General features: G+C 50.1%; 4 protein-coding genes and 1 pseudogene across 4 annotated transcripts; 3 read left to right on the forward strand and 2 right to left on the reverse strand.

Moving 5' to 3' along the window:
• The first annotated feature begins 829 nt into the window (after positions 1 to 829).
• On the forward strand, positions 830 to 2,268 carry LOC135968885 (metallothionein-1E-like). Its single transcript, XM_065537421.2, has 3 exons — positions 830 to 928; positions 1,442 to 1,507; positions 2,042 to 2,268. Exons 1-3 carry the CDS (start codon positions 901 to 903, stop codon positions 2,125 to 2,127), a joined length of 180 nt encoding a protein of 59 aa, XP_065393493.1. The 5' UTR covers positions 830 to 900; the 3' UTR covers positions 2,128 to 2,268.
• An 889-nt stretch (positions 2,269 to 3,157) lies between these two features.
• Positions 3,158 to 4,498, reverse strand: LOC102136852 (metallothionein-1F). Its single transcript, XM_045382247.3, has 3 exons — positions 4,400 to 4,498; positions 3,754 to 3,819; positions 3,158 to 3,388 (listed from the first exon to the last, which is right to left on the reverse strand). Exons 1-3 carry the CDS (start codon positions 4,425 to 4,427, stop codon positions 3,297 to 3,299), a joined length of 186 nt encoding a protein of 61 aa, XP_045238182.1. The 5' UTR covers positions 4,428 to 4,498; the 3' UTR covers positions 3,158 to 3,296.
• A 1,756-nt stretch (positions 4,499 to 6,254) lies between these two features.
• Positions 6,255 to 7,591, forward strand: LOC102136451 (metallothionein-2-like). Its single transcript, XM_005591971.4, has 3 exons — positions 6,255 to 6,353; positions 6,947 to 7,012; positions 7,357 to 7,591. The coding sequence occupies exons 1-3, from the start codon at positions 6,326 to 6,328 to the stop codon at positions 7,446 to 7,448; spliced, it is 186 nt and encodes a 61-aa protein (XP_005592028.3). The 5' UTR covers positions 6,255 to 6,325; the 3' UTR covers positions 7,449 to 7,591.
• A 5,707-nt stretch (positions 7,592 to 13,298) lies between these two features.
• Positions 13,299 to 15,098, forward strand: LOC102136051 (metallothionein-1L-like; annotated as a pseudogene).
• A 6,441-nt stretch (positions 15,099 to 21,539) lies between these two features.
• On the reverse strand, positions 21,540 to 22,874 carry LOC102139102 (metallothionein-1B-like). Its single transcript, XM_005591978.4, has 3 exons — positions 22,779 to 22,874; positions 22,110 to 22,175; positions 21,540 to 21,772 (listed from the first exon to the last, which is right to left on the reverse strand). Exons 1-3 carry the CDS (start codon positions 22,804 to 22,806, stop codon positions 21,681 to 21,683), a joined length of 186 nt encoding a protein of 61 aa, XP_005592035.1. The 5' UTR covers positions 22,807 to 22,874; the 3' UTR covers positions 21,540 to 21,680.
• Between the last annotated feature and the right edge of the window lie 2,017 nt (positions 22,875 to 24,891).

Raw genomic sequence — 24,891 nt, forward strand, 5'->3', positions numbered from 1 at the left:
ATTTGGGTGTCTTGTCACTGCCAAATCTCATGTTGAAATCTGACTTCCAATATTGCAGGTGGAGCCTGGTGGGAGCTTTTGGGGTCGTGAGGACAGATCCCTAAAGAATGGCTTGGTGCCATGCCATGGTGAAGAGTGATCTCTCACTCTGGTAGGTCACTCTAGACCTGGCTGTTTAAAAGAGTCAGGCACCGTGCCCCACATCCTCTCAGGCGAGGCGAGTGGACCGGAGAGAAAGGCCGACCCGTATTCCACTTGTTGCTCTGTACGGAGGAGCGGGTCCCAGGAACCTAGGTGTGGACAGGTACAGGCAAGGCGAGGGCGAAGAGAAACGAAAGTCACATTGGTGGCGGGTGCTCTGCACACAGCTCGCTCTCTACCTCACGATCCCGGTTCCGCACTCAGCCAATTCCGGGACCGGAGCATGAGGCTGTGGCTGCACAGACTTCGGGACAGGCATAGCTGAAAACGGTGTGAGGGGTGCGGTGGAGACTACCTAGACGCTAAGGCTGGGTTCCTGGAATGCACCGGGACTAGAGTGAAAGGCAACCACGGGGAAACTGGGAAAGGTAGCCAGGACCTCGGGGACGCCGCGTACCCCGGGCGGACAGCCATTGCCGCGTGAGCGGGCGCCAAAGCGTTGGGGTGGTCCCGCGGTCCGCACCGAGCAGAACTCAGGGAACTGCGCGCCTGGCCCTTATGCTGCGCACAGCCCAGCCCAGGACCGCTGGCGGGGCGGACTTAGCAGGGCCGGTGCAAGCGCGAGGCGGGGCCTTTGCGCCCGGCCCTCTTTCCCTGAATATAAAAGCAGTCGCTGACTGTGGGGGCCTCATCACGCCTTGCATATGCGCCTTATAGGCTCTCAACTTCTTGGGCTCTCCAGCCTCACTGCGGCTCGAAATGGACCCCAACTGCTCCTGTGCCACTGGTAAGGGATACTGGCTTTCTGGTTCTTAGGGTACCTATTTCCCCAATACAGGATAGACGTCCCTAAGAATAAAGGTGTTTTTTGAGTTCTAGCTAAGTGGAGCCATTTATTTCATTGATCTAGTGCTTTTCCTCTCAGCGCCTTCATCACCCCTAGAACATTCCTATTCTAATACCTCCCATTTCAGAGGCAAGAGGACTCAGGCTCATAATTCTCCTGCTCCATGTCACCCAGGTAGTCGGGGGCTGCTAGGCTGAGCCCCAGTACACTGTGCCGTTCCTGGGGTGGATGGGAGACAGGGGTTAGTCAGGGGTTGTTGCCTTTTCAGGATTAAGGACATAAAGCCCATCCTAACCTCTAGGGATAGAAGTAAGGTCAGGCTTCATGGTGCCCTGAGTTGGACAGGAGCTATCTATCTACCGGGCCTGGCAATGCACTCAGTTGGGAGCATTTGTTGACCAACTGCTGTTATCTTCTGCATCAAATTCACTACTTTTTTCCTCTTCCTTGCAGGTGGCTCCTGCACCTGCTCTGGCTCCTGCAAGTGCAAGGAGTGCAAATGCACCTCCTGCAAGAAGAGTGAGTGCGGGGTCATCTCCAGGAATCTGGGGCTGAGCCAAGTCAGAGGCAGGAACCCAGAGCTCAGCAGGCAGGAGTAGGCCAGTGGTCAATTTCCCATCTCCCCTTCCCCAACAACTGATTCAGGATCAGAGCCAGATCTTTAGACATGATTGATTCCCAAATTTCATTCTTAAAATAGACAAACTAAGGCCAAGAGAGTGCACCAGCCTGCCAAGCACAGACATGACACCTAAGGACTTTCCTCACCTAAGTGTATGGTTCTGGGGAGCCAGCCTTCCTTTGCCCTTGATAACCCCAGTCACTGCCTCTCCAGCCTTCTGCCAGGTCTGGGGCTCAGATGTGGATAAGAAGCTCTTCACAGAAGACCCTCACTCGAAAGATCCGCCACTTATCGCCCATCTCCAACAGTGCATGCCATCCTGAACTAAGTGTCCTCTGGGGCTGGGGACAGAGCTTGAGCCAGGCCTGTTTGAGGGCAGGGAATTCCCTGGTCAAGTCTGGTCTGACCTCTCATTCTCTCTTCTTCCCCAGGCCGCTGCTCCTGCTGCCCCGTGAGCTGTGCCAGGTGTGCCCAGGGCTGTGTCTGTAAAGGGGCATCAGAGAAGTGCAGCTGCTGAGACTGATGTCGGGAAGGCCCTGCTGGAAGATGTAGAAAGAGCGACCTGCACAAACATGGAATTTTTTCCGTACAACCCTGACCCATTTACTGTATTGTTTTTTTATGAAATATGTGAATGATAATAAAATTGTTGACTTAATGCTGGCTCTGGTTTTCTTTGTGTGCCTTGGAAATGCATCTTGCTGGGAATATGCTGGTTTGAAGTAGTCAAGGAATGGAACTTGAAAGAGGAACAAACTCAGCCTGAACTTGGGAGGAATTTCCAAAGATTCAGAGCCAAGTTCCAACAGGGAGCTCTCAGGATTCAGCGAGTGTCCTGAGTGTGCTGTCTGTGATGCTGGCTAGGCCAAACCTGATGGTTCCTCATGAGAATGTCCTGCCCTGTGCTGCTGAAGGTGTGTGGTCCACAGTGGGGCCAGTCTGCTGTTTCCAGTCTGCAATGCAAATCATCCATGAACGTATGTGCAGAGTTTGTAAATCTTCCATTTTTCTGTTATTTCTGTATTTATTGAGTTTTTTTGATGTAAAATGTAACAAGTGGGTTCTATATTTTGTGTTTCATTATCTTCATAATTAATATTACTTTATTTACAAAGGTTTAGATCTGGGATGGATAGAAAATGAAAACTGTCTCTTCGCCATGGAGTGTGAGAAGCCCCGTGTAGGATTCAAGCAACTCAGGCATTGGAATCCACCCACTGTGGTCACTTTCAAGCCTAAAATCTGCTGAGGAACTGAACTTGGTCAGGGAAACCTGAGAATAAACATGAGGAATGGAGAAGTCCCTGTGCCACATTTAACATGATTGGAGCTGATCGCGTATGTCTCCATCCTCATATGGAAGCATGATCCGGCACAGTGCAGGTGCATTTTACAGAAGATGGAGGTCTGTGATGTAACTGGGCTTGCCTGAAGGCACTCAGACTGTTAGACGCTCACATTTCCATCCAGAGCACAGTCTCTAATCTCCCAGTTCAATCTCCCACCCCAGTCCCTTATTCCCAAAAAAAACCACAGGAACCAGAACCAGAATCAAGTTTGTGTTTAATTATTATTCGTATATTTCACAGAAAAAGGAATGTAGCAAATGGGTCAGGGTTGTAGAAAACAAAATCCTGGATTTTATGTGCCATTCTGTTTTCATCTGACAGCAGGGCAGTCCCGACCTCAGGCGCAGCAGCTGCACTTCTCTGACGCCCCTTTGCAGATACAGCCCTGGGCACACTTGGCACAGCCCAGGGGGCAGCAGGAGCAGCAGCCTGGGGAAAAAGGGAGACAGAGGTCACAGCAGACTTGACCAGGGAGCTCCCTGTCCCAACAGCAGGCCTCACTCGAGATCAGACCCCAGCCCCCAGGGATCCTTAGTTCAAGATGACACGGCTTTGTCAGGAGACAACTGGTGGATGTTGGAGTGAGTCTTCCTGTGAGAGACTGCCCAGCCCCACAGGAGCCCTGGACAGAGCAGAAGACTGGAAAGGCAGTGCTGCTGCCTTTCGGGGCCAGAGGAAGGCCTACGGGGACAAGTGAAGGCCAGTTCCCCAGAAGCAGGCATTCAGGGCTATCCTTGGGTTCCCTCCCAACCTTAGCCACAGCCCCAGATTCCTGGAGATGGCCCCGCACTCACTCTTCTTGCAGGAGGTGCATTTGCACTCTTTGCACTTACAGGAGCCAGCGCAGGCGCAGGAGACACCTGCAAGGAAGAGAAAAAGCCAGTGAGTGGTGAATGAGATGCAAAAGGTACAGCAGTGGGTCAATGAGTGTCCAGTGCCCCCTCCTCTGTGCAGGATCAGCCCTCAGAGCTCCTTTTCTACTGAGCAGAGGAAGACAGGCCCAATGTTCTCTCCATTCATGCTGGGAAAACCGAGCACCCTCCTGTTTGTATTCCAAAGTCAGTCCCAGGTTCCAGGCACAGGCTAGGAAGACTACGACTTCCACATTCTGTCCTGAACCCCGAAGAGGCAATGTCCCTTGCCTCCCATCCAATCCAGATGCTCAGAGCCTGGTTAGATAATTGGGGCTCAGCCAGCAGCCTCGTGACCAACGGGGTGATGTGGAGCAGGACAGTCTTAAGCCTCAGGACCCTCACCTCTGACACAGAGGCACAGGGAGGAGGGCAAAGCTCTCAGGAGCTTCGGCAAGAGGAAAGCACTGGACAAAGTAAAGGAGTCCCCTTCACCTCAGATCGCAAAATGCGACCTCCTCAAACCCAGGGACACTCTCCATGGTGTCTGGGAATTTGGCATCCCAAGACAGAACCCGCGGCCCCTTACCAGCGGCGCAGGAACAGCTGGGGTCCATTGTAAGCCGAGGTGAGACTGGAGTTCCAAAGCGAGAAGTAAAGAGGCAGTGGAGCAGGTGGAAGGCGTGGTGCAGCTCCACAGCCAACGGTTCTTTTTATAGTCAGGGGAGGGGGCCGGGAGCAGAGACCCCGCCCCGCCCTTGCACTCACGCTGCTGAGTCCCAGCCGCCCGCGGTCCTGGGACAGTCTGCGCGCAGCAGAAGGGCCGGGCGCAAAGCACCCTGAGCGCAAGCAGGTCGGTGCGCAACGCCTGGCCGCCCCTTTCGCAGCGGCTCGCGAGGGAGGCGCTGTGCACCCGGGTGAGCTGCTTCTCTCACCCTGCCGGGCCTTCCTAGTTCCCCGAGATTACCTGCTACTCCCGCTCCTTGGCATTCTGCGTGCCCCGAGATCGTGACCTGCGCCCCACACCCCCGGGCCTGCCCACTCCCTTCTCAACAGCTAAGCCTTTCCTGGAGTTCCAGTGCAACCCCCCTCTCTTGTTCAACTGTCTGGATTGGCGGGAGGAGGGAGCATAGCAAGGGAGTAGTGTGCAAGGGACAGGCGGAGGATGCGATCTTGGGATCTCTGGCATTGCCTGTCCCTGTTCCCGTCCCCACCTCAGTTCTTCCACCACGTTTCTCCTGTGCACAGAAACACGGAAGACACAGGGCCCTGCCTCCCTCCCATCAAAGTATACTTATTCATATCCCTCTATGTCTCTGTTTTGCTTCCAGCACTGACCTTGATGCTTGATTTTGTTTAAAGATTTCAATCAGTGAAGAGATGAACATACCTAGGCCATAGGGAAACTTCATCACTGACCTCTCTCCCTTGAGAAGCTGACAGGATTCACACCCATCAGTGCCACTTCCCAGCTCCCTGACCCTGGGCTTGTGGCTTGAACTCCTTGTATTGTCATTGTCCAGATTAGGAATACGGGTTCATAAATAGAATGCATGTCCCTTTATGGTTGCTGTGAGGGTTTAAAGACAGAAAGTGACTAAACAAGACCAAACACAGATCCATGTAATGTAGAGTAATAGGAACATGAAAGGAAAAATAAAGCTCTCTTGCTTTCTAATTTAATGCAGTATCTTCATATCACCTTCAATGATCCCTCTTCTAGGGACATCCCACACTTTCAAAACTGCCATCCTGTAGTGGGGTACCCGGCTAAGCTGTGGGGAGACCCTGAAGAGATTTATGCAAAGGAGGACCTGGACAAATGTGGCCCATTCAGCCCCTCAAGAGTGGAGAATGGAAGAGAGAGAGGCAGAGCCCTGTGTATTCCCTGTTGCTGTGTAGAGGAGAAACGTGGCCAAAGGACTGAAGTAGGAACCCGGACAGGGAGGATAAGGCCAGAGATGTGAAGTTCGCACCCTTAATCTACCCTTTGCACACTAGTCCCTTACTATGTTCCTTGCTTTGGCAGATCCAGAAAGTGGAGCATAAGACTGGGGTTGCTTTGACTCCAGGAAAGGCTTAGCAATTGACTAGAGACCTCGGCATTGGTGAAGTTTGGTGGAAAGCCAGAATACTGGTAGGCGGAACGCCAATGGGCGGGTGTAGCAGGCAACCTCAGGGAAGCTGGGAAGGCCCGGCAGGGTGAGAGAAGGCTGCGCACGGGGGGCACAGCGCCTCCCTCGCGAGCCGGTGCGAAAGGGGCGGTCCCACGTTGTGCACCAGCTGCTCTCAAGGGACCTTGCACTTGGCCCATTTCCTGCGCACAGCCCAGCCCAGGAACGCGCGCGGTATGGACTCAGCGGGGCGGGTGCAAGGGCGGGGAGGGGCGTTTGCGCCCGACCCACTGTCTTGACTATAAAAGCAGTCGCTGGCTGTTGAGCTTCACCACGCCTTCCACGTGCACCACTGCCTCTTCCCTTCTCGCTTGGGAACTCCAGTCTCGCCTCGAGTTGCAATGGACCCCAACTGCTCCTGCTCCGCTGGTAAGGGGCGCCCGGGTTCTGTGTCTTGGAATGCCAAATCCCCAGACACCATGGAGAGTGTCCCTGGGTTTGAGGAGGTCGCATTTTGCGATCTGAGGTGAGGGGGACTCCTTTATTGGTCCAGTGCTTTCTTCTTGGCCAAGCTCCTGAGAGCATTTTCCTCCTCCCTGTACCTCTGTGTCAGAGTTGAGGGTCCTGAGGCTCAAGGCAGTCCTGCTCCACGTCACCCCGTTGGTCACAGGGCTGCTGGCTGAGCCCCAATTATCTAACCTGACTCTGAGCAACCAGATTGGATAGGATACATCGCATGGGAGGGGACATTGCCTCTTCGGGGTTCAGGACAGAAAATCGAAGTCTCAGTCTTCCTGGGCCGTGTCTAGAGTGGGACTTTCCTTTGGAGTATAAATAGGAGGGTGCTTGTTTTTCCTAGCATGAAGGGAGAGGACATGGGGCTTCTCTTCCTCTGCTCTAAGTGGGAAAGGAGCTCTGAGGGCTGGCCCTGCACAGAGAAGGGGGAACTGGACACTCATAGACCCACTGCTGTATCTTCTGCATCTCACTCACCGCTCGCTGGCTTTTTCTCTTCCTTGCAGGTGACTCCTGCACCTGCGCCGACTCCTGCAAGTGCAAAGAGTGCACATGCCCCTCCTGCAAGAAGAGTGAGTGCGGGGCCATCTCCAGGAATCTGGGGCTGTGGCTAAGGTTGGGAGGGAACCCAAGGCTGGCCCTGAGTGCTTGCTTCTGGGGAACTGGCCTTCCTTTGTCCCTGTAGGCTGTCACTGCCTGTCTAGTCTTCTGCCCTCTCCAGGGCTTATGTGGGATGGGGCAGCTTTCTCAAAGGAAGACCCACTCCAATGTCCACCAGTTGTCTCCTGACAAAACCATGCCATCCTGAAATGATGGTCCTCTGGGGCTGGAGGGAGGGATGGAGATCGGCCTCTGTTGGGGCAGGGAGGTCTCTGGTGGAGTCTGCTCTGACCTCTCACTCTCCCTTTCTCCCCAGGCTGCTGCTCCTGCTGCCCTGTGGGCTGTGCCAAGTGTGCCCAGGGCTGCATCTGCAAAGGGGCCTTGGACAAGTGCAGCTGCTGTGCCTGATGTCAGGATGGCCCTACTCCAAAGTAAAAATAGAGTGACCCGTAAAATCCAGGATTTTTTTTTTTTTTTAATAAATCTTGACCAATTTGCTACATTCATTTTTCTGTGAAATATGTGAATCATAATTAAACGCTTAGACTTAATTCTGGTTCTGGTTCCTGTTGTGTTTTTTGGAACAAGGGATGGGGTGGGAGATTGAACTGGGAGTTTAGAGACTGGACTCTGGATGGAAATGTGAGCCCCTAGTGGTCTGAACGCCTTCAGGCAAGCCCCGTTAATTCACTGAGCTTTATCTTCTGTAAAATGTACCAGCACTGTGCCGGATCATATGAGGATGGGGACATATGTGATCAGCTCCAATCATGTTAAATGTGGCACAGGGACTTCTCCATTCCTCATGTTTATTCTCAGGTTTCCCTGACCAAGTTCAGTTCCTCAGCAGATTTTAGGCTTGAAAGTGACCACAGTGGGTGGATTCCAATGCCTGAGTTGCTTGAATCCTGCACGGGGCTTCTCACACTCCATGGCGAAGAGACAGTTTTCATTTTCTATCCATTCCAGACCTAAACCTTTGTAAATAAAGTAATATTAATTATGAAGATAATGAAACACAAAATATAGAACCCACTTGTTACATTTTACACACAAAAAAACCTCAATAAATACATACAGAAATAACAGAAAAATGGAAGATTTACAAACTCTGTACATATGTTTATAGATGATTTGCCTTGCAGACTGGAAACAGCAGACTGGTCCCACTGTGGACCACACACCTTCAGCAGCACAGGCCAGGACATTCTCATGAGGAACCATCAGGCTTGGCCTAGCCAGCGTCACAGACAGCACACTCAGGACACTCGCTGAACCCTGAGAGCTCCGTGTTGGGAGATGGCTCTGAATCTTTGGAAGTTCCTCCCAAGTACAGGCTGAATTTTTTCCTCTTTCAAGCTCCAGCCTTGACTACTTCAAACCAGCATATTCCCGGCAAGATGTAGTGTGATCATGGGTTGCAGATGAAGTTATTTTGAAATGTTGCTTTTCATTTCATCGTCTCCATAATTAATATTAGTTTATTAACAGAAGTTCTCAGAACACAGCTATGGCAGATTGTGCAGCTGGCTGATTGTGGAGATGTTCCTTAGGAAGGAAACAGTCCCTGGATGTCTTGTTAATGACAAGTTAGTCCTTCCATTTGTGTGTGGGGGGGGATGCTATTTGATGTTCAATCAAAGAGGAAGATGAGTCTCCTTGCCTAGAAGTCAGGACCACACTTACCTGCTGCTTCCCTGTGAAGGAATTTCAGAAGGCAGCCTACACCTAGGGCATAGTTTTAGTTGCCAGGCAGTCCTAGTTCACAGCCCACTCCACCACTTACCGGCTGTGTGGTTTGGGCAAGTCACCCAAACTCTCTGAGCATCTAGTGCCTCATTTGTAGAAAGGATATTATTCTCAATGCAGGGATTAAATGAGAGAGTGGGCCGGGCACAGTGGTGCATGCCTGTAATACCAGCACTTTGGGAGGCAGAGGTGGGAAGGTTGTTTGAGCCCTGGAGTTTGAGGCAAGCCTGGGCAACATAGAGAAACCCCGTCTCTACAAAAAATACAAAATTATATGGCTCTGGTGGCCTGTGTCTGTCTGAGCTACTCTGGAGGCTGAGATGGGAAGATGGCTTAAGTCCAGGATATAGAGGCTGCAGTCAGCCAAGATTGTGCCACTGCACTGCAGGCTATGCAACAGAATGAGACAATGTCTCAAAAAAAAAAAAAAAAAAGGAAAAGAAAAAGAAAATGAGAGAGTCACCTGGCTGCTGCCTAGGTTTTAATAAACAAAGGTGATTATGATCATTATCTCTGCACTGACTTTCTTGGAATAAGATACCATTAACTCTACCTTGTCCCTGGAGAAGTTCTCATTGGTTTGGAAGCATTGCTGTGGATGGGATGCTGTGGAGGGGTTGCATCCCCAGCTGATCCAGTGCTAGGAGGAGTGTGGATGTCCTCCTGCAGAAAGTCTTCTGTGATAAGATGCTGCCCCAACATTTGAACACACATAAAGTCCTTTCCCATCCTTCATGTCATTTAACCTTCATGCAACCTGTTAAATGAAGGTCACAAGCTTCAGGACAGGGACAGAAAATATTCAGGGGCTGGCGTGCTTGAATCGTCTTTCAGAGGAATAAAGCAACCTGCCCAATGCCACACAGCTGAGAAGGAAACGGATGAATGAACCTATGGTACAGCTGGCCTCTGGCCCTCCCTACAGCTGGCAGATCATGGCATCCGTGGATGCCAAACCCTGCCCATCTTAGTTCAAAGCTATAAGGGACCTTGGAGATGAACAAATTTTGCTCTTCACTTGAGAGATAGGAACTGAAGCCCAGAGAGGTCATGGCTATACACAGCCATCTGTCTGCAACCCAACGTGCTTCCAAAGCAGCCTCCCGGCCAGATGTTCAGCGTCCTCATCTTTGCATTGACTTGGTGGCATAGAGCACGGGGTAAGGACATGATACTGCAGTCAGCCTGCATGAGTGCAAATCCCACCTCTGCCACTTTGTGTGTGACGCAACCTCTGTGTTTCAGTCTCATCAACTGGAGTATAATAATATCTGGCTTGTAAAATTAAATGATTTAATTCATGTAAAGAACTTAGAATGGTGCCTGGCAAACGGTGAGTCATGTATAACATCAACTGTTGCTCATTATACATCGCATGGGGGATATTTATTTACCCACAGACAAAACAGCCAGGCCAGATGTGTTCACTTGTGTATCCTGTTATTCTCATCTACTACATGAACATGTGTCCTGTGATCAAAGGGACATTCGCTAACATTAGGGATATAAACCTATAAGCATGATTCCACGCCTCAAGTCAGATCAAAAAGAATATCATTTCTGCCCTCACAGTCACTGTACTTTACTTAACATACAATATTGAAATTATTAATATTTTCCTAAATATATTTTCACTTAAAGCAAACTCTTTTCCAGAAGCGAAAATGAAAATCAGTCTTATTCCACACATAGAAGGTAGTCAGAAGAAGTATAAATGTGTGTTGTATGTCTGTGTATATATATTGCAGTTATAGATTGCTTTTGTCACAGCTCATGATTCAGCTTGTGGCTTGACATTGTTTAAAAGATGTCCAGCAATAGGGAAATGCTGATGACATACCCGGGCCAAAGGAAGGCCTGATCATGGACACTTTCTCTTGAGAGGTTGGCTAGATTCAAATCAGTGGCAACTTTTCCATTCTGATGTTGAGCAAGTTGCTTAAACTTTTTGGTATAGCTGTCAGATTAGTAAAGTGGGCTCATAAATAGCATTCCCCTTTAGGATTGTGGGAGGGTTCAAAGAACCAATGATTTAAGGGGGCCTGGCAAAATCTAAATGTTATATGACAGCATGGAAGGAAAAGAGAGAGGCTGACCCCCGGGTGCCAGGTTCTGTGTACAGGGGGAAGGAGTTTGAGGGTCCTAGGTGGGAAGAGCGACAGGCAATGCAGTGGGGAGGGCGGGGAAGAAACCAAAGTCACCTCCATCCCGCACATCTGCGCACGGCTCACTTTCTCTGCTCCAGGCTCCCGCCAATGAAGAAAGTGAGCACGAGGGTGGAGCTGCACACGGACCCGGGAGAGGCAAAGCTGATGACGAAGGTGCGGGGCGGGGATGGGGAAAACGCTACCACCTGGGAATGTCACGTACCTCCAGGAGCACAGCCCCTACCGCACGAGCGGGCACCAAAGGGGCGTCCCCGGGGGGCCCACCAGGCTGCATTCAGGGGATGGTGCGCCCGACTCGCCTGCTGCGCACATCACAACCCAGGACCGCAGGCGCAGGGGATTCCGCTTGGGGGTGGGGGAGGAGGTGCTCTGCCCCGGGCCCCTTAACTATAAATTGAGCTCCCGGTTCCTAGAATCCACCACGCCTCCCACCTGCTCCACTCCTTCTGCGCCGCTCTCTTAGAAACTTCAGCTGCAACTCTCGAAATGTACCCCAAGTGCTCCTACTCCACTAGTAAGAGATGCGGGGTTTCCGGGCCTTAGGATCTCCATTTTCATTCCAGAGGATAGAATGTTCCCGGGGCAGGAGGGAGGTGCATTTTGAGCTCTTCCTAAAGCGGCCTCCTTTACTTTGCACTTCTCTTGCTTTCTCCCTGCCAAGCGCCTTCATCACCACTTAGAATGTTGTCATCTTCCCAGCGTCTCCCATTTCTGAGTCGAGAAGATTGAGGCTCAAACTGCCCTCCTCCGGGTCACCCAGATCGCCAGTAGGGTCCTGGGCTGGGACCCAGTGCTCTGTCCAGCATTAGAGTTGCTTGAGGTGGATGGGAGGCAGGAAGGATTCCTGACATAAGGCCATGTGGAGTAAAATTAGGAGGGCGCCTGCCCATCTGAGCTTATGTGGAGAAAAGGTGGGGCTGGGCTTCCGTGTGCCCGAGCAGAACAAGGTACCAGGTTTCCCGTGCACTGAGCAGGAGGATGCTGAGGGCCTGCTCCTAACCCGGCACCACACTCACTGCTCACTGCCTTTTTCTCTTCCTTGCAGGTGGGTCCTGCACCTGAGCCAGCTCAGAAGAAAGCAGCATCTTGGCACACGCCTGTAGTCCCAGCTACTCTGGAGGCTTAGGCAGGAGAATTGCCTGAGCCCGGGAGACAAAGGTTGCAGTGAGCCCAGATCGAGCCACTGCACTCCAGCCTGGCCGATACAGGGAGATTCCGTCTCAAAAAAAAAAAAAATCTATCTGTCTATCTATCTATCTATCTATCTATCTATCTATCTATCTATCTATCCCTCAATAGAGAAGTGCTGACAACAAACCTAGGCCAAAGGAAGGCTTGATCATGGACACCTCTTGAGAGGCTGGCTAGACTCAAATCAGTGACAAGTTTTCAGCTCTGTGATGTGGAGCAAGTTACTTAAACTTCTTGCTACAGTTGTCAGATTAGTAAAACGGGTTCATAAATAGTATTTCCCATTAGGATTGTTGGGAGTGTTCAAAGAATGAATGATTTAAAAAGGCCTGGCACATTCTAAATGTTACATGATAAGAACATTGAAGAGAAATACCGAGTTCTCTCCTTGATTGAAAGCAGGGTCTGCATGTCATCTAAAGTCATCCTCTTTGGAGGGCATTCCTGATTTTCAAAACTGCCATCCTGCAGTGGGGGTGGCCAGCAGGCCTAGGGTAGTCCGGGAGAATTATATGTAAAGGAGGACAAGGACAAGTGTTCCCGCCATCACCTCAGAGGAGGATGGAAGGAAGAGAAAGAGGCTGACCCGTGGTCGCCACGTTCTGTGTACTGGGGAAACGAGTTTGAGCGTCCTAGGTGGGAAGAAGGACAAACAATGAGAGGGGAGGGCGAGGGAGAAGCAAAAGTCACCTCCACAGTGGCTCATCATAGAGCTGCACACGGACCCGTCGAAGCCAATGGAGCGGCAAAGCTGATGGAGACGGTGCGCGGAAGGAGGAAGGGAAGTTGGGGATAGCGCGACCACCTGGGAATGGGAAACGACCCTCAGGATGACAGGGGCGCGGCCTACCTCTGGCAGCACAGCCCCTCCCGCAAGAGCAGGCCCCAAAGGGGCAGCCCCCGAGGGTCCACCAGGCTGCACTCAGGGGATGGTGCGCCCGACCCGCCTGCTGCGCCTGCGGCGCACAACTCAACCCAAGACCGCAGGCGCCACGGATTCCGCGTGGGGGTAGGGGAGGGGGTGCTCTGCACCCGCCCCCATCCTCTAACTATAATTTGAACACCCGGTTCCTGGAATTCACCAGGTGTCCCACCTACCCCACTGCTTCTTAGCCTCTCCATTGGAACCCCAGCTTCACCTCACCTGGTCATGGACCCCAACTGCTCCTGCTCCACTAGTAAGAGATACCGAGTTTCGGGGCCTTAGGGTCTCCATTTTCATTCCAGAGGATAGAATGTCCCCGGGGTAGGAGGGAGGTGGATGATAGCTCTTCCTAAAGTGAACTCCTTTACTTTGCACTTCTTGTGCTTTTTCCCAGTCAAGCGCCTTCATCACCACTTAGAACGATGCCATCTTCCCAGCACTTCCCATTTCTTTGTTTCTTTCTTTCTTTTTTTTTTTTTTTAATACTTCAAGTTCTAGGGTACATGTGCATAACGTGCAGGTTTGTTACATAGGTATACATGTGCCATGTTGGTGTGCTGCACCCATCAACTCATCATTTACATTAGGTATTTCTCCTAATGCTATCCCTCCCCCAGCCCCCCACCCCCTGACAGGCTCCAATGTGTAATGTTCCCTGCCCTGTGTCCAAGTGTTCTCATTGTTCAATTCCTACCTATGAGGGTTTGGTTTTCCGTCCTTGTGATAGTTTGCTGAGAATGATAGTTTCCAGCTTCATCCATGTCCCAGCAAAGGACATGAACTCATCCTTTTTTATGGCTGCATAGTATTCCATGGTGTATATGTGCCACATTTTCTTAATCCAGTCTGTCGTTGATGGACATTTGGGTTGGTTCCAAGTCTTTACTATTGTGAATCGTGCTGCAATAAACATACGTGTGCATGTGTCTTTATAGTAGCATGATTTATAATCCTTTGGGTATATACCCAGTAATGGGATCCCAGCGCCTTCCATTTCTGAGGTGAGAGGACTGAGGCTCAAAACTGCCAGGTCATCCAGAGAGCCAGTGGGGTCTTGGGCTGGGACCCAGTGCTCTGTCCAGCATTAGAGCTGCCTGAGGTGGATGGGAGGCGGTGAGCTTTGCCTCTTAGGGATTCCTGACATAAGGCCTTGTGGAGTAAAATTAGGAGGGCACCTGCCCATCTAAACCTGTGGGGAGAATAGGTGGGGCTGGGCTTCCGTGTGCCTGAGTGGAACAAGGTACCAGGTTTCCCATGCACTGAGCAGGAGGATGCTGAGGGCCTGCTCCTAACCCTGCACCACACTCACCGCTCACTGCGTTTTTCTCTTCCTTGCAGGTGGGTCCTGCACCTGTGCAGTCTCCTGCAAATGCAAAGAGTGCACATGAACCTCCTGCAAGAAGAGTGAGTGCGGGGCCTTCCCTGAGAATCTCGGGGCTGGGTTAAGTCAGAGGAGGGATCTCAGATTGTGCAGGCAGGAGCAGGCTCATCACTAGCTTCCCACATCCCCTGAAACGGATTCAGGATCAGAGCTAGAGGAACATTAGAGATGGTTGATTCCCATCCAATCTTCATTCTTAACAATGGGGAAACTGAGGTCACAAGAATGTATCAGCTGGCCAACCATAGACCTGATTCTTGAAGACTTTCCTCACTGAAGTGTATGGTCTTGGCGAATTGTCCTTCCTTTGTCTCCACAGTCCCAGTCACTGCCCGTCCAGTCTTCTGCCCTGTCCTGGCTCAGTGGGGCTGAGCAAGTTTTTCATAGGAAGGCTCTCACTGCAAAGATCCACCATTGTCTCCTGACAGAGCACACCATCCCGAACGAAGGCTCCTCTGGGTCTGGGTGCGAGCTTGAGTCAGGCCGGCTGTTGGGGCAGAGAGGTGCCTGTTCAAGTCAGCTGTGACCTGTCCCTCTCCCCTTCTTGCCCAGGCTGCTGCTCCTGCTGCCCCATGGGCTGTGCCAAGTGTGCCCAGGGATGTGTCCGCAAAGGGACATCTGACAGGTGCAGCTGCTGCGCCTGATGTATGGAAAGCTCTGTTCCCGGAAGTAGAAAGTGTACCAACCCGGAATTGCTTTCCGCACAACCCTGACCCATTAGTACATTTGGTTTTTCAAAAATAAAATAATAATAAAAGTTGACTTTATTCAGGCTCAGTTTTATTTTGTGTGCCTTGGACAAAATTGACCTGATACTCGATAGAGCTGGGATAAGGGACTGCACTGAGAGTCCAGTCACGTGCATGCTGGTACCATGTCCTATCACCTTTCACACTGAGTGCCTTAAGGCAAATCACATTACCTGTCTCAGCTACAAAATGTAAAAGCATTATACATGTAGGCCGGGCATTGTGGCTCACACCTGTCATCCCAGCACTTTGGGAGGCAAAGGTGAGTAGATCACCTGAGGCCAGAAGTTCAAGACCAGCCTGGCCAATGTGATGAAATCCCCATCTCTACTAAAAATACAAAAATTAGCCACGAGTGGTGTCAGGTGCCTGTAATCCTAGCTATTCGGGAGGCTGAAGCAGGAGAATCACTTGAACCTGGGAAGCGGTGGTTGCAATGAACTGAGAATGCACCACTCTACTCCAGCCTGGGTGACAAGAGCGAATCTCAATTAAAAAAAAAAAAAAAAGCAGTATACATGTAAGAGACATAATGGTATGGGCATCTGTAACAGACCTAAGCTTTGGCAAAATGAACTAATATGAATTAGTATGAAATACAAAAACAAAATCCATTTTTAAACTCAACAGGCAAATTATTAATATAAATATATAAAAATAAAATAATACATATGAAAAACAATAAATATATGAAAAACAAAATATATGATTATAGTTAAATAAATAACAGAAAAATAAAAGAATTTACAAACATTGCATATCTGTTCGAGGGTGTGTATTTCACACTGGGAATGGTGCATAGACTGACCCTCGTGTGTGGATCACACGCCTTCAGCAGTGCTGGCCTGGACATGCCCGAAAGGAACTATCAGCCCTGAACTGCCCCATGTCACTCATGGAACTCTCACTACCACTGAGAGCTCCTTGTTCTGACTTGGCTCTAAATCTTTGGAAGTTTCTCCTAAGGTCAGGTTGCAGTCTCCTGCTTTAAATTCCAGCCCTTGGTTACTTCAGGCCAGCACAGTGAATAGGGAGATGGAGCGAAGTGTCCAGCATTGTCCTGGCAAGCTGACTAGAGATAGCAACTGGGGCTCCCAGGTGAAGTATTTGACTCGGCCTCTGCAGGGGTGATGGCATATTCTGTAATTTGAAGGGGTGTGGTGTGCATTGAGAAGGATGAGGACTGATCATTGCTACCGACAGCTGGTCCCTCCAGCTATCTGCTCAGGGAATTGTTATTTGCGGTTCAATCACAGGGAAGATGAGACAGGTGGCCCAGGAGTCAAGCCCTAGATGGGCTGCAGGTGCTCTTTGTGAAGAGGGAATTTCAGAAGGGAGCCTGGGCCAAGTGCAGGCTTTGGTGTCACACAGCTGGGTTCACAGCCCACTTCACTCCTTACGAGCTGTGTGGCCTGCACAAGTCACTTAACCTCTCTGAGCCTCCATTTCTCATCTGTATACAAGAGATTTTATTTCCATGTAGGGATTAAATGGGACAGTGGCCTGGTACTAGTGGCCTAGGGCTTACTGAACAGTGTTATTATAATCATTTCTCCATGTGGACTTTCTAGACAGACAATCCTGTTAGCTCCCATCAAGCTCCTTGGAAAAGGCCCATCTGCCTGCAAGTGTTAAGTGGACTGGAAGTTGGAGATGGGTTTGGAGTCTTGCTGTTCTGGTCTCAAGGGCATGTGGATGACCTCCTGTACCAGCTCTCTGGGATAACACACTGCTCCAGCATTCAGACAGAGAACACGCCTTGCCCACCTTTCAGGTCATTTGATCTTCACACAAACCAGAGACACAGTGAATGTGCAGGGTTTGGTGAGATGGTGCTGTCTTCTAGAGGAGTTGTACTGTCTTCTAGAGGAGTTAAGCAATCTTCCCAGGGTCACACAGTTCAGAAGTAAAGGCATGAATGAATATAGGCATGAATAAGGCATGAATGAAGCACAACTGTGGGTGTCCTCATGCCCTCTCCGGAGGTCCCGGTTGCGCTGTGTGCAGCAGAAGGAATGGGCGCAAGGTCCCCTGAACGCAGCTCCCTGCACACCGCGGACCATCCCTTTGGAGTCGCTTTGTGCCTGCGTGAGCGGCTTCTCTGCCCTCCAGCCCGCCCTTCCCAGTTTCACCGAGATTGCCTGCTACACCCGCCCCTTGTGGTTCCAGGAACCTGGAGATGCTGGCCTTCGCCCCGCCCCCCGCCCCCGCCCCCGCCCTCGCCCCCGCCCCGGTCCTTAGTCCACAGCTAAGCCTTTCCTGGAGTCCCAGTGCAACCCCAGTCTCTTGCTCCACTCTGTGGATTGGCGGGAGCAGGGAGCCTAGCAAGGGAGTAGTGTGCAAAGGACAGGCCGAGGATGTGACCTTCGGATCTCTAGCATTGCCTGTCCCTGTCCCTGTCCCCCCACGTCAGTCCTTTGGCCATGTTTCTCCTGTGCACAGCAACACGGAAGACACAGTGCTCTGCCCCTCCCCCTTCCATTCTTCACTCTTGAGAGGCTGAATGGGCACATTTGTCTGGGTCCTCCTTTGCATAAATCTCTTCAGGGTCTCCCCACAGCCTAACCGGGCACCCCACTGTAGGATGGCAGTTTGGAAAATGTGGGATGTCCTCAGAAGCGGGATCACTGAAGGCGGAGTTAGCGGTGAGCTGAGATCGCACTATTTTTGCACTCCACCCTAGGCAACAAGAGTGAAAATCTCTCTCAAAAAAAAAAAAAAAAAAAAGGGAAAAAAGAAAAATAAAAACTTAAAATAAGAAGACAGGGGGTTATTTCCCTTCAATATTGCTAGCTATTGCCTAAGAGTGAGTCTGTGCCAGTCTCCTTTTAATCATTTTCCTTGTTTGAACCTTTACAATAATTGTAAAGGGAAATACTACACATGAACCCATATTACTAAACAGACACCTACAACAAAGAAAGTTCAAGGAATGTGCTCATCGTCACAGAGCTAAAAAGCTGTGCACTCATTTGAATCCAGCCAGCCTCTCAGGAGAAATTCTCTGAAATGAAGCCTTCCTTTGGCCCAGCTATGTTTTCTCTGTTGCTGGAACTTCCCTATGGCTTGAAATCTTTTAAATAATAACAAGTCAGGCTGGGCACCGTGGCTTACGCCTGTAATCCCAGCACTTTGGGAGGCCAAGATGGGCAGATCTCTGCAGGCCAGAAGTTCAAGACCAGCCTGGCCAAATGGCAAAACCCCGTCTCTACTAAAAATACAAAAATTAGCCAGGCGTGGTGGCACAAGCCTGTAATCCCAGCTACTTGGGAGGCTGAGGTTGCAGTGAGCCAAAATTGCACCACTGCACTCGAGCCTAGGTGCCAGAGACAGACTCTGTCTCAAAATGACAAGCTATCAGCATCAGCTTGTCATAATGACAAGCTATCAGCTCAACCATGGGCAACGACAAAAGCAATCCATAAGTGTAATAAGCATATATACACACACACATACACACATACACATGCACACATATATACTTTTCTGGCTATCTTCTACATATGGATAAGACTGATTTTCATTTTTGGTGGTGGAAGAGAGTTTGCTTTTCATAAAAATGTATTTAAGAAAGTATTAATCATTTCAATATGAAATGATAAATAAAATGTGCACGTGGCAGCAGAAATGGCAGTCATTCTATATGTGACATGAGGCACAGCATCTTGCTCATAGCTTTATAATCCTGTGTTGATGACATTTTTGTGGGAACAGTGAATGGCTCTCTTTGGTCCACAGGACCCGTGTTTGAGTGGTAGATGACAATGACAGCATACATACATAACTAGGCACTCCAGGCCCCGCTGCTTTGTCTATGAATAAACAAATATCCACTATGCTATGTGTAATGGTTGTTTTAAAGAAGCGATAGCTAATATTATAGACTACTCACCACTTGCCAGGCATCATTCCAAGTTTCTTACATGTATTAAATTATTTAATCCTACACGCTAGATGCCATTATCATATACCTTTTACAGGGGAGGAGACTGAGACACAGAGAGGTTGCAAGGCACAGCTAAAGTGACGGAGGCGGGATTTGTACTCCTGCATGCTAACGGCAGCATCATGCCCTCACCCACCACTCTATGCCACCAAGTCACAAGAAAGATGAGGACACAGAAAATCTGGCCCAGAGGCAGCAGTGGGAAGCACATTCAGTTGGCAGTCACTTTCCCCTGCACAGCTCTGTGACCTCTCTGGGCTTCAATGCTCACCTCTCAAGCCAAGTGCAAAATTGGTCTATCCCAAAGCATGTTTATAGATTTGAACCAGGGTAGGCAGAGTTTAGCATCCAGTGACTAGCAGATCATGCTCTGCCAGCTGTGACCAGGACAGCAGGCTAGGGGTAGCATAGGTTCATGCATCCCTTCACTTCTGAGCTGTGTGGCCTTAGGCAGGTTGATTAACTACTCTGAAAGACAACACAGGCCTGCCAGACCCTGCATATTAGCTGTCCCAGTTCTGAGGCCTGTGGCTCTCATTCCCAAGGTTGTATGAAGATCCAGTGATACAAAGTGTGAGAAAGGCTTTTGTGTCTGTACAAATGCCAAGCAGCAGCATGTTATCCAACACCACATTCCTCCTGGCAGGATCACCAGGCTGCAATCTCATTCCCAGCCTCTAATACAGCCTCTAATACAAACCTATGAGCCTTTCTCCAGGAGGCTGTTGGGATTTAACAGAATTTGTCTGTCTAAGAAGGTAGTGTAGGCTAGGTGCAGTGGGTCACACCTGTAATCCCAGCACTTTGAGAGATGAAGGTTGGCACGTCACTTGAGAGCAGGAGTTCCAGACCAGCCTGGTCAATATGAATAAACCCTGTCTCTACAAAAATACAAAGCTTAGCCGGGCGTGGTGGTGTGCACCTGTAATCCCAGCTACTCAGGAGACTGAGGCAGGAGAATTGCTTGAACCTGGGAGGCGGAGGTTGTAGTGAGCCAAGATCCCACCACTGCACACCAGCCTGGGCAACAGAGAGAGATTCCATCTCAAAAAAATTAGTTAATTAATTAAAAATAAATAAAAAGAAAGCGTAGAGAGAATACTCGTAAGCCTCATTATTTATTTATTTTTAATTTTTTTCATCTTTTTTTCTTTTTTCTTTCAGCGATGAGAATCTTACTTTTTTTCTGGTTGTGAAGCAGGCTGTGAACCAGGACTGCCTGACACCAAAATTCATGTCCTAGGCTCAGGCTGCCCTCTGAAATCTCCTCTTCCCTGGGCAGCAGTGAGTAAGTGTGGTCCTGATCGCTAGGCCAGGAAATCCATCTTCCTCTTTGATTGAACATCAAATAGCATGTCCTCCACAGAGCCAGGGGGACTAATGGTTAGCTTTTATTATAAATCAGCCAGGGCCTCACTCCTTAATGAGCACCACCACACCCTCCAAACTGCAGAATCCTCCATCACTGCTGCATGGGCAGCCAGAAGAACTTCTGCAAACCAGGATCACACTCACTGCATACTGCTGGAACATGCTGGGCATCTCCCTCCATGTCTCCAGTCGCTTTGATGTTCTGAAGTAGGCAAAGGCTGAAACAAATTCAGTTTGGGCTTGGGTGGAACTTCCAAACATTCAGAGCCAAGTCACAGCAGGGAGCTCTCAGGGGTCAGCGAGAGTCCTGTCAGTGACACGAAGCAGAGCAAGCCTGATGGTTCCTTGTGGGGACGTGCTGGGCAGTGCTGCTCAAGGTGTGTGAGCCACACCCTGGGACCAGTTCTGCTGATTCCTGTTTGCAATGCGCATCAGCAAAATATGTGCAAAGTTTGTAAGTCTTTCATTTTCCTGTTATTTGTGTGTATACTTACTAAAATTTTTCCTGTTGAATATTAAAATGGTTTCTGTATTTTGTGTTTGATTTCCTTTTATCTGTAATTAACAGGATTTTATTTACAAAGGTTTAGGCCTGGGATGGATGGGAATTAAAAAGTGTTTCTTCACTGTGGAGTGTGAGAAGCCCCGTGCAGAACTCAAGCAACTGAGGAGTTGGATTCCACCCCGTCATCACTTTCAAGCCTAAAATCTGATGAGGTACCAAAGCTGGGCAGGGAAAACAGAAAATGAAAATGAGAGATGGAGAAGTTTCTGTGCCACATTTGCACATTTGACATGACCCGAGGCGATCACGCATGTCCCCCCGACCCCGTCATGTGATCCGGCACAGTGCAGTTCCATTTTACAGAAGATGGAGCTCAGGGAGGAACCGGGCTTGCCTCAAGGTACTCAGACTGTTAGGGGCTCACATTTCCATCAGAACCGTGTCTCTAAATTCTCAATTCAGTCCCCCACTCCAACTGTTATTTCCAAGCCACACACAGGAAAGGAGAGTCGAATCAAGTCAAAAGTGTTTTATTGTCATTCACATATTGAATAAAGGAAGGAACATAGCAAACCGATCAGCGCAGTTTGAAAAAAAAAAATCCAGGTTAGTACTGGTTGCTCTATTTATGCCTGGGAGCAGTGCTCTCCCAACATCAGGCACAGCAGCGGCACTTCTCTGACGAGCCTTTGCAGACACAGCCCTGGGCACACTTGGCACAGTCCACGGGGCAGCAGGAGCAGCAGCCTGGGGAAGAAGGGGAGAGTGAGAGGTCACAGCCGAGTTGACCAGGGACCTCTCTGTCTCAACAGCAGGTCTGGCTCAAGTTCAGACCCCAGACCCAGAGGATGCATTTTTAGGTTGGCACAGCTCTGTTCTGATGGTGCATTTGAGGTTTGTGTCCCAATAGAAAAAGTCTGCCCTGCCCCATCTGAGCTCAGAGCAGAAAGCCTGGAGAGGGAATGACCCAGCCAACAGGGGCGAAAGAAGACCAGATCCCAAAAGCATGCACTCAGGGCCAGCGCTGAGTTCCCTCCCAACCTTAGCCACAGCCCCAGATTCCTGGAGATGGCCCCGCACTCACTCTTCTTGCAGGAGGTGCATTTGCACTCTTTGCACGTGCAGGAACGAGCACAGGCACAGGAGGCACCTGCGGAAGAAAAAAAGGCAGTGAGCGGCGAGTAAGGTGCAGAAGGTACAGCGGTGAGTCAATGAATGTCCAGTGCCCCCTCCGCCCCCTCCTCTGTGCAGGGCCAGCCCTCAGAGCTCCTTTCCCACTCAGAGCAGTGGAACAGAAGCCCCATGTCCTCCGCCATCACGCTGGAAAGGGCAAGCACTCTCCTTTATATACCCTATCAGGAAGTTCCCAGCTCCACACACAGCCCAGGAAGACGGGGCAGGAGGCCAAAACCTTCTCTGATGAACTCTGAAGAGGCCTCCTGTCAGAGTCCCCCGCCTCTCATCCATCCCAGCTGCTCAGAATTAGAGCAGAGCATTGGGGCTCAGCCAGCAGCCCCCTGACTAGATGGGTGACATGGAGCAGAACAGCCTTGATCCTCAGAATCCCTAATTCTGACTTACAAGCACAGAGGAGGGAAATGCTCGCAGGAGCTTGGCCAAGAGGAAAGCACTGGAAGAAGTAAAGGAGTTCCCTTCAACTCAGATCTCATAATACAACCTTCTCAAACCCAGGGACGCTGTGTACGGTGGCCAGGAATGGGCATCTCAAGGCCCAGAGCCAGGCGTCCCTTACCTGTGGTGCAGGAGCAGTTGGGATCCATTTGGAGCCAAGACGAGCCTGGAGTTCCTAGGCAAGAGACGAGAAGTCAGTAGGGCAGGTGGGAGGCATGAAGGAGACCAGGAGCCGGCTGCTCCCTTTATAGTCAGGGGAGGTGGTGGGGTGCAGAAGCCCCGCCCTGGCCCTTGCACTCACCCCTGCTGAATCTGCACTGCCCGTGGTCGCTGGCTGGGCCGTGAGCAGTGGCCTGGCCTGACTCAGGACTGTCAACATCTTTACCTCCCCTGGATACCGTGTGCAAACCCAGCCTCGTGTTCAACTTCCAGGATCAGCAGCAGCGGGAGCATAGGGAGAGAGTTGTGTGCAAAGGACTGGTGGAGGTTGTGACCTTTGGATTTCCCCCCTAGCCTGAGTCTGTCCCCACGTGGTTCCCTCAGCCACATTTCTCCTGCGCATAGCACCAGGACAGAGACAGGGCTCTGTCTCCCTCTCTTCCATTCTTCACTCTTGAGAGGCTGAATGGGCACATTTCTCTGGGTAATCCTTTGCATAAATCTCTCCAGGGTCTCCCCACTGCCTAGCTGGCCACCCTACTACAGGATGACAATTTGGAAAATGTGGGATGTCCCCGGAAGAGGGATAATTGAAGGTGACATGCAGACCTTGGATGAAATTAGAAAGCAATTTCCTTCCATATTCCTACTACTCTACATAACGTTAATCCATGTTAGGCCCTGTTTAGTCACTTTCAATTTTGAACCCTCACAGCAACCGAAAAGGGACATACATTCTATTTATGAACCCATATTCCTAATCTGGACAATGACAATACCAGCAGTTCAAGCCACTAGCCCAGGGTCAGAGGGCTGGGAAGTGGCACTGCTGGGTCTGAATCCTGTCAGCTTCCCAAGGGAGAGAAGTCAGTGATGAAGCTTCCCTTTGGCCTAGGTATGTTTATCTCTTTATTGCTTGATATCTTTTTTTTTTTTGAGACGGAGTCTAGCTCTGTCGCCCAGGCTGGAGTGCAATGGCCGATCTCAGCTCACTGCAAGCCCCGCCTCCCGGGTTCATGCCATTTTCCTGCCTCAGCCTCCCGAGTAGCTGGGAGTACAGGCGCCCGCCACCTCGCCCGGCTAATTTTTTTTGTATTTTTTTAGTAGAGACGGGGTTTCACCGTGTTAGCCAGGATGGTCTCGATCTCCTGAACTCGTGATCCGCCCGTCTCGGCCTCCCAAAGTGCTGGGATTACAGGCTTGAGCCACCGCGCCCGGCCAATTGCTTGATATCTTTAAACAAAACCAAGCGTCAATGTCAGTCCTGGTAGCAAAACAGAGATGCAGAGGAGTACGAATCAGGAGAATTTGATGATAACCTTCTATGTGTGGAAGTTAAACTGATTCTTTTTTCAGTAGTGCTAATGAGTTTGGTTTTCATATAAATATATCTAAGGAAATAGGATATTTATTTGAAGAAAATAAATTTTAAAGAAAAATGTTGAGTCACATATTGGTGCAGGTGGTAGCAGAACTGGCAGGCATCCTTCCATCTCTGTTACGGGGACAGGGACTGTCTTGCTCATGGCTTTATATTTCTGGTGTGAATCCCTATTTTGTGGGAAGAGTGTAGGACCCTGTCGGGACCTCAGGTCAATCCTCATGTGGCTGATGAGAAAGACAGAGGACATCAGGCCTGGCTCTTTTGTCTGGAGTAAAAATGTCAACTATGCTATTGTCTGAGTCCATTTGGGCTGCTATCACCAGATACCTTAGACTGGGTACCTTAAAACAGCGGAAATACATTTTTCTCAGTTCTGGAGGCGTGGAAGTCCAAGGTCAAGGCACCAGCATATTTGGAGTCTTGTGAGGGCCCCGTTCCTCATGGATGTCTCTTTCTTGCTGGGTCCTCACATGGTGGAAAGGGTTAAACAAGCTCCCTCAGGCCTCCCTTATTAAGGACTAATCCCGTTCATGAGCACTTTGCCTGCATACCATAGTCACTTCCCAAATGCACCACCTCTTAAAAGCAACACAATGAAAGTTATATTTCAACACCTGAATATTGGAGGGACACAGGCATTCAGGCCATAGCAGCCATGAATAATAATAACAACAAATAGTGGTTAATATTA

The sequence above is a fragment of the Macaca fascicularis genome, chromosome 20, assembly GCF_037993035.2.
Source record: "Macaca fascicularis isolate 582-1 chromosome 20, T2T-MFA8v1.1".
NCBI lineage: Eukaryota > Metazoa > Chordata > Mammalia > Primates > Cercopithecidae > Macaca > Macaca fascicularis.

Coding starts and splice junctions, on each gene's coding strand:
- LOC135968885 (XM_065537421.2), top strand. CDS start 901: ATGGACCCCAACTGCTCCTGTGCCACTG. Junction 929..1,441: donor CAACTGCTCCTGTGCCACTG/GTAAGGGATACT, acceptor TCTTCCTTGCAG/GTGGCTCCTGCACCTGCTCT. Junction 1,508..2,041: donor ATGCACCTCCTGCAAGAAGA/GTGAGTGCGGGG, acceptor CTTCTTCCCCAG/GCCGCTGCTCCTGCTGCCCC.
- LOC102136852 (XM_045382247.3), bottom strand. CDS start 4,427: ATGGACCCCAGCTGTTCCTGCGCCGCTG. Junction 3,820..4,399: donor CAGCTGTTCCTGCGCCGCTG/GTAAGGGGCCGC, acceptor TCTTCCTTGCAG/GTGTCTCCTGCGCCTGCGCT. Junction 3,389..3,753: donor ATGCACCTCCTGCAAGAAGA/GTGAGTGCGGGG, acceptor CTTTTTCCCCAG/GCTGCTGCTCCTGCTGCCCC.
- LOC102136451 (XM_005591971.4), top strand. CDS start 6,326: ATGGACCCCAACTGCTCCTGCTCCGCTG. Junction 6,354..6,946: donor CAACTGCTCCTGCTCCGCTG/GTAAGGGGCGCC, acceptor TCTTCCTTGCAG/GTGACTCCTGCACCTGCGCC. Junction 7,013..7,356: donor ATGCCCCTCCTGCAAGAAGA/GTGAGTGCGGGG, acceptor CTTTCTCCCCAG/GCTGCTGCTCCTGCTGCCCT.
- LOC102139102 (XM_005591978.4), bottom strand. CDS start 22,806: ATGGATCCCAACTGCTCCTGCACCACAG. Junction 22,176..22,778: donor CAACTGCTCCTGCACCACAG/GTAAGGGACGCC, acceptor TTTCTTCCGCAG/GTGCCTCCTGTGCCTGTGCT. Junction 21,773..22,109: donor ATGCACCTCCTGCAAGAAGA/GTGAGTGCGGGG, acceptor CTTCTTCCCCAG/GCTGCTGCTCCTGCTGCCCC.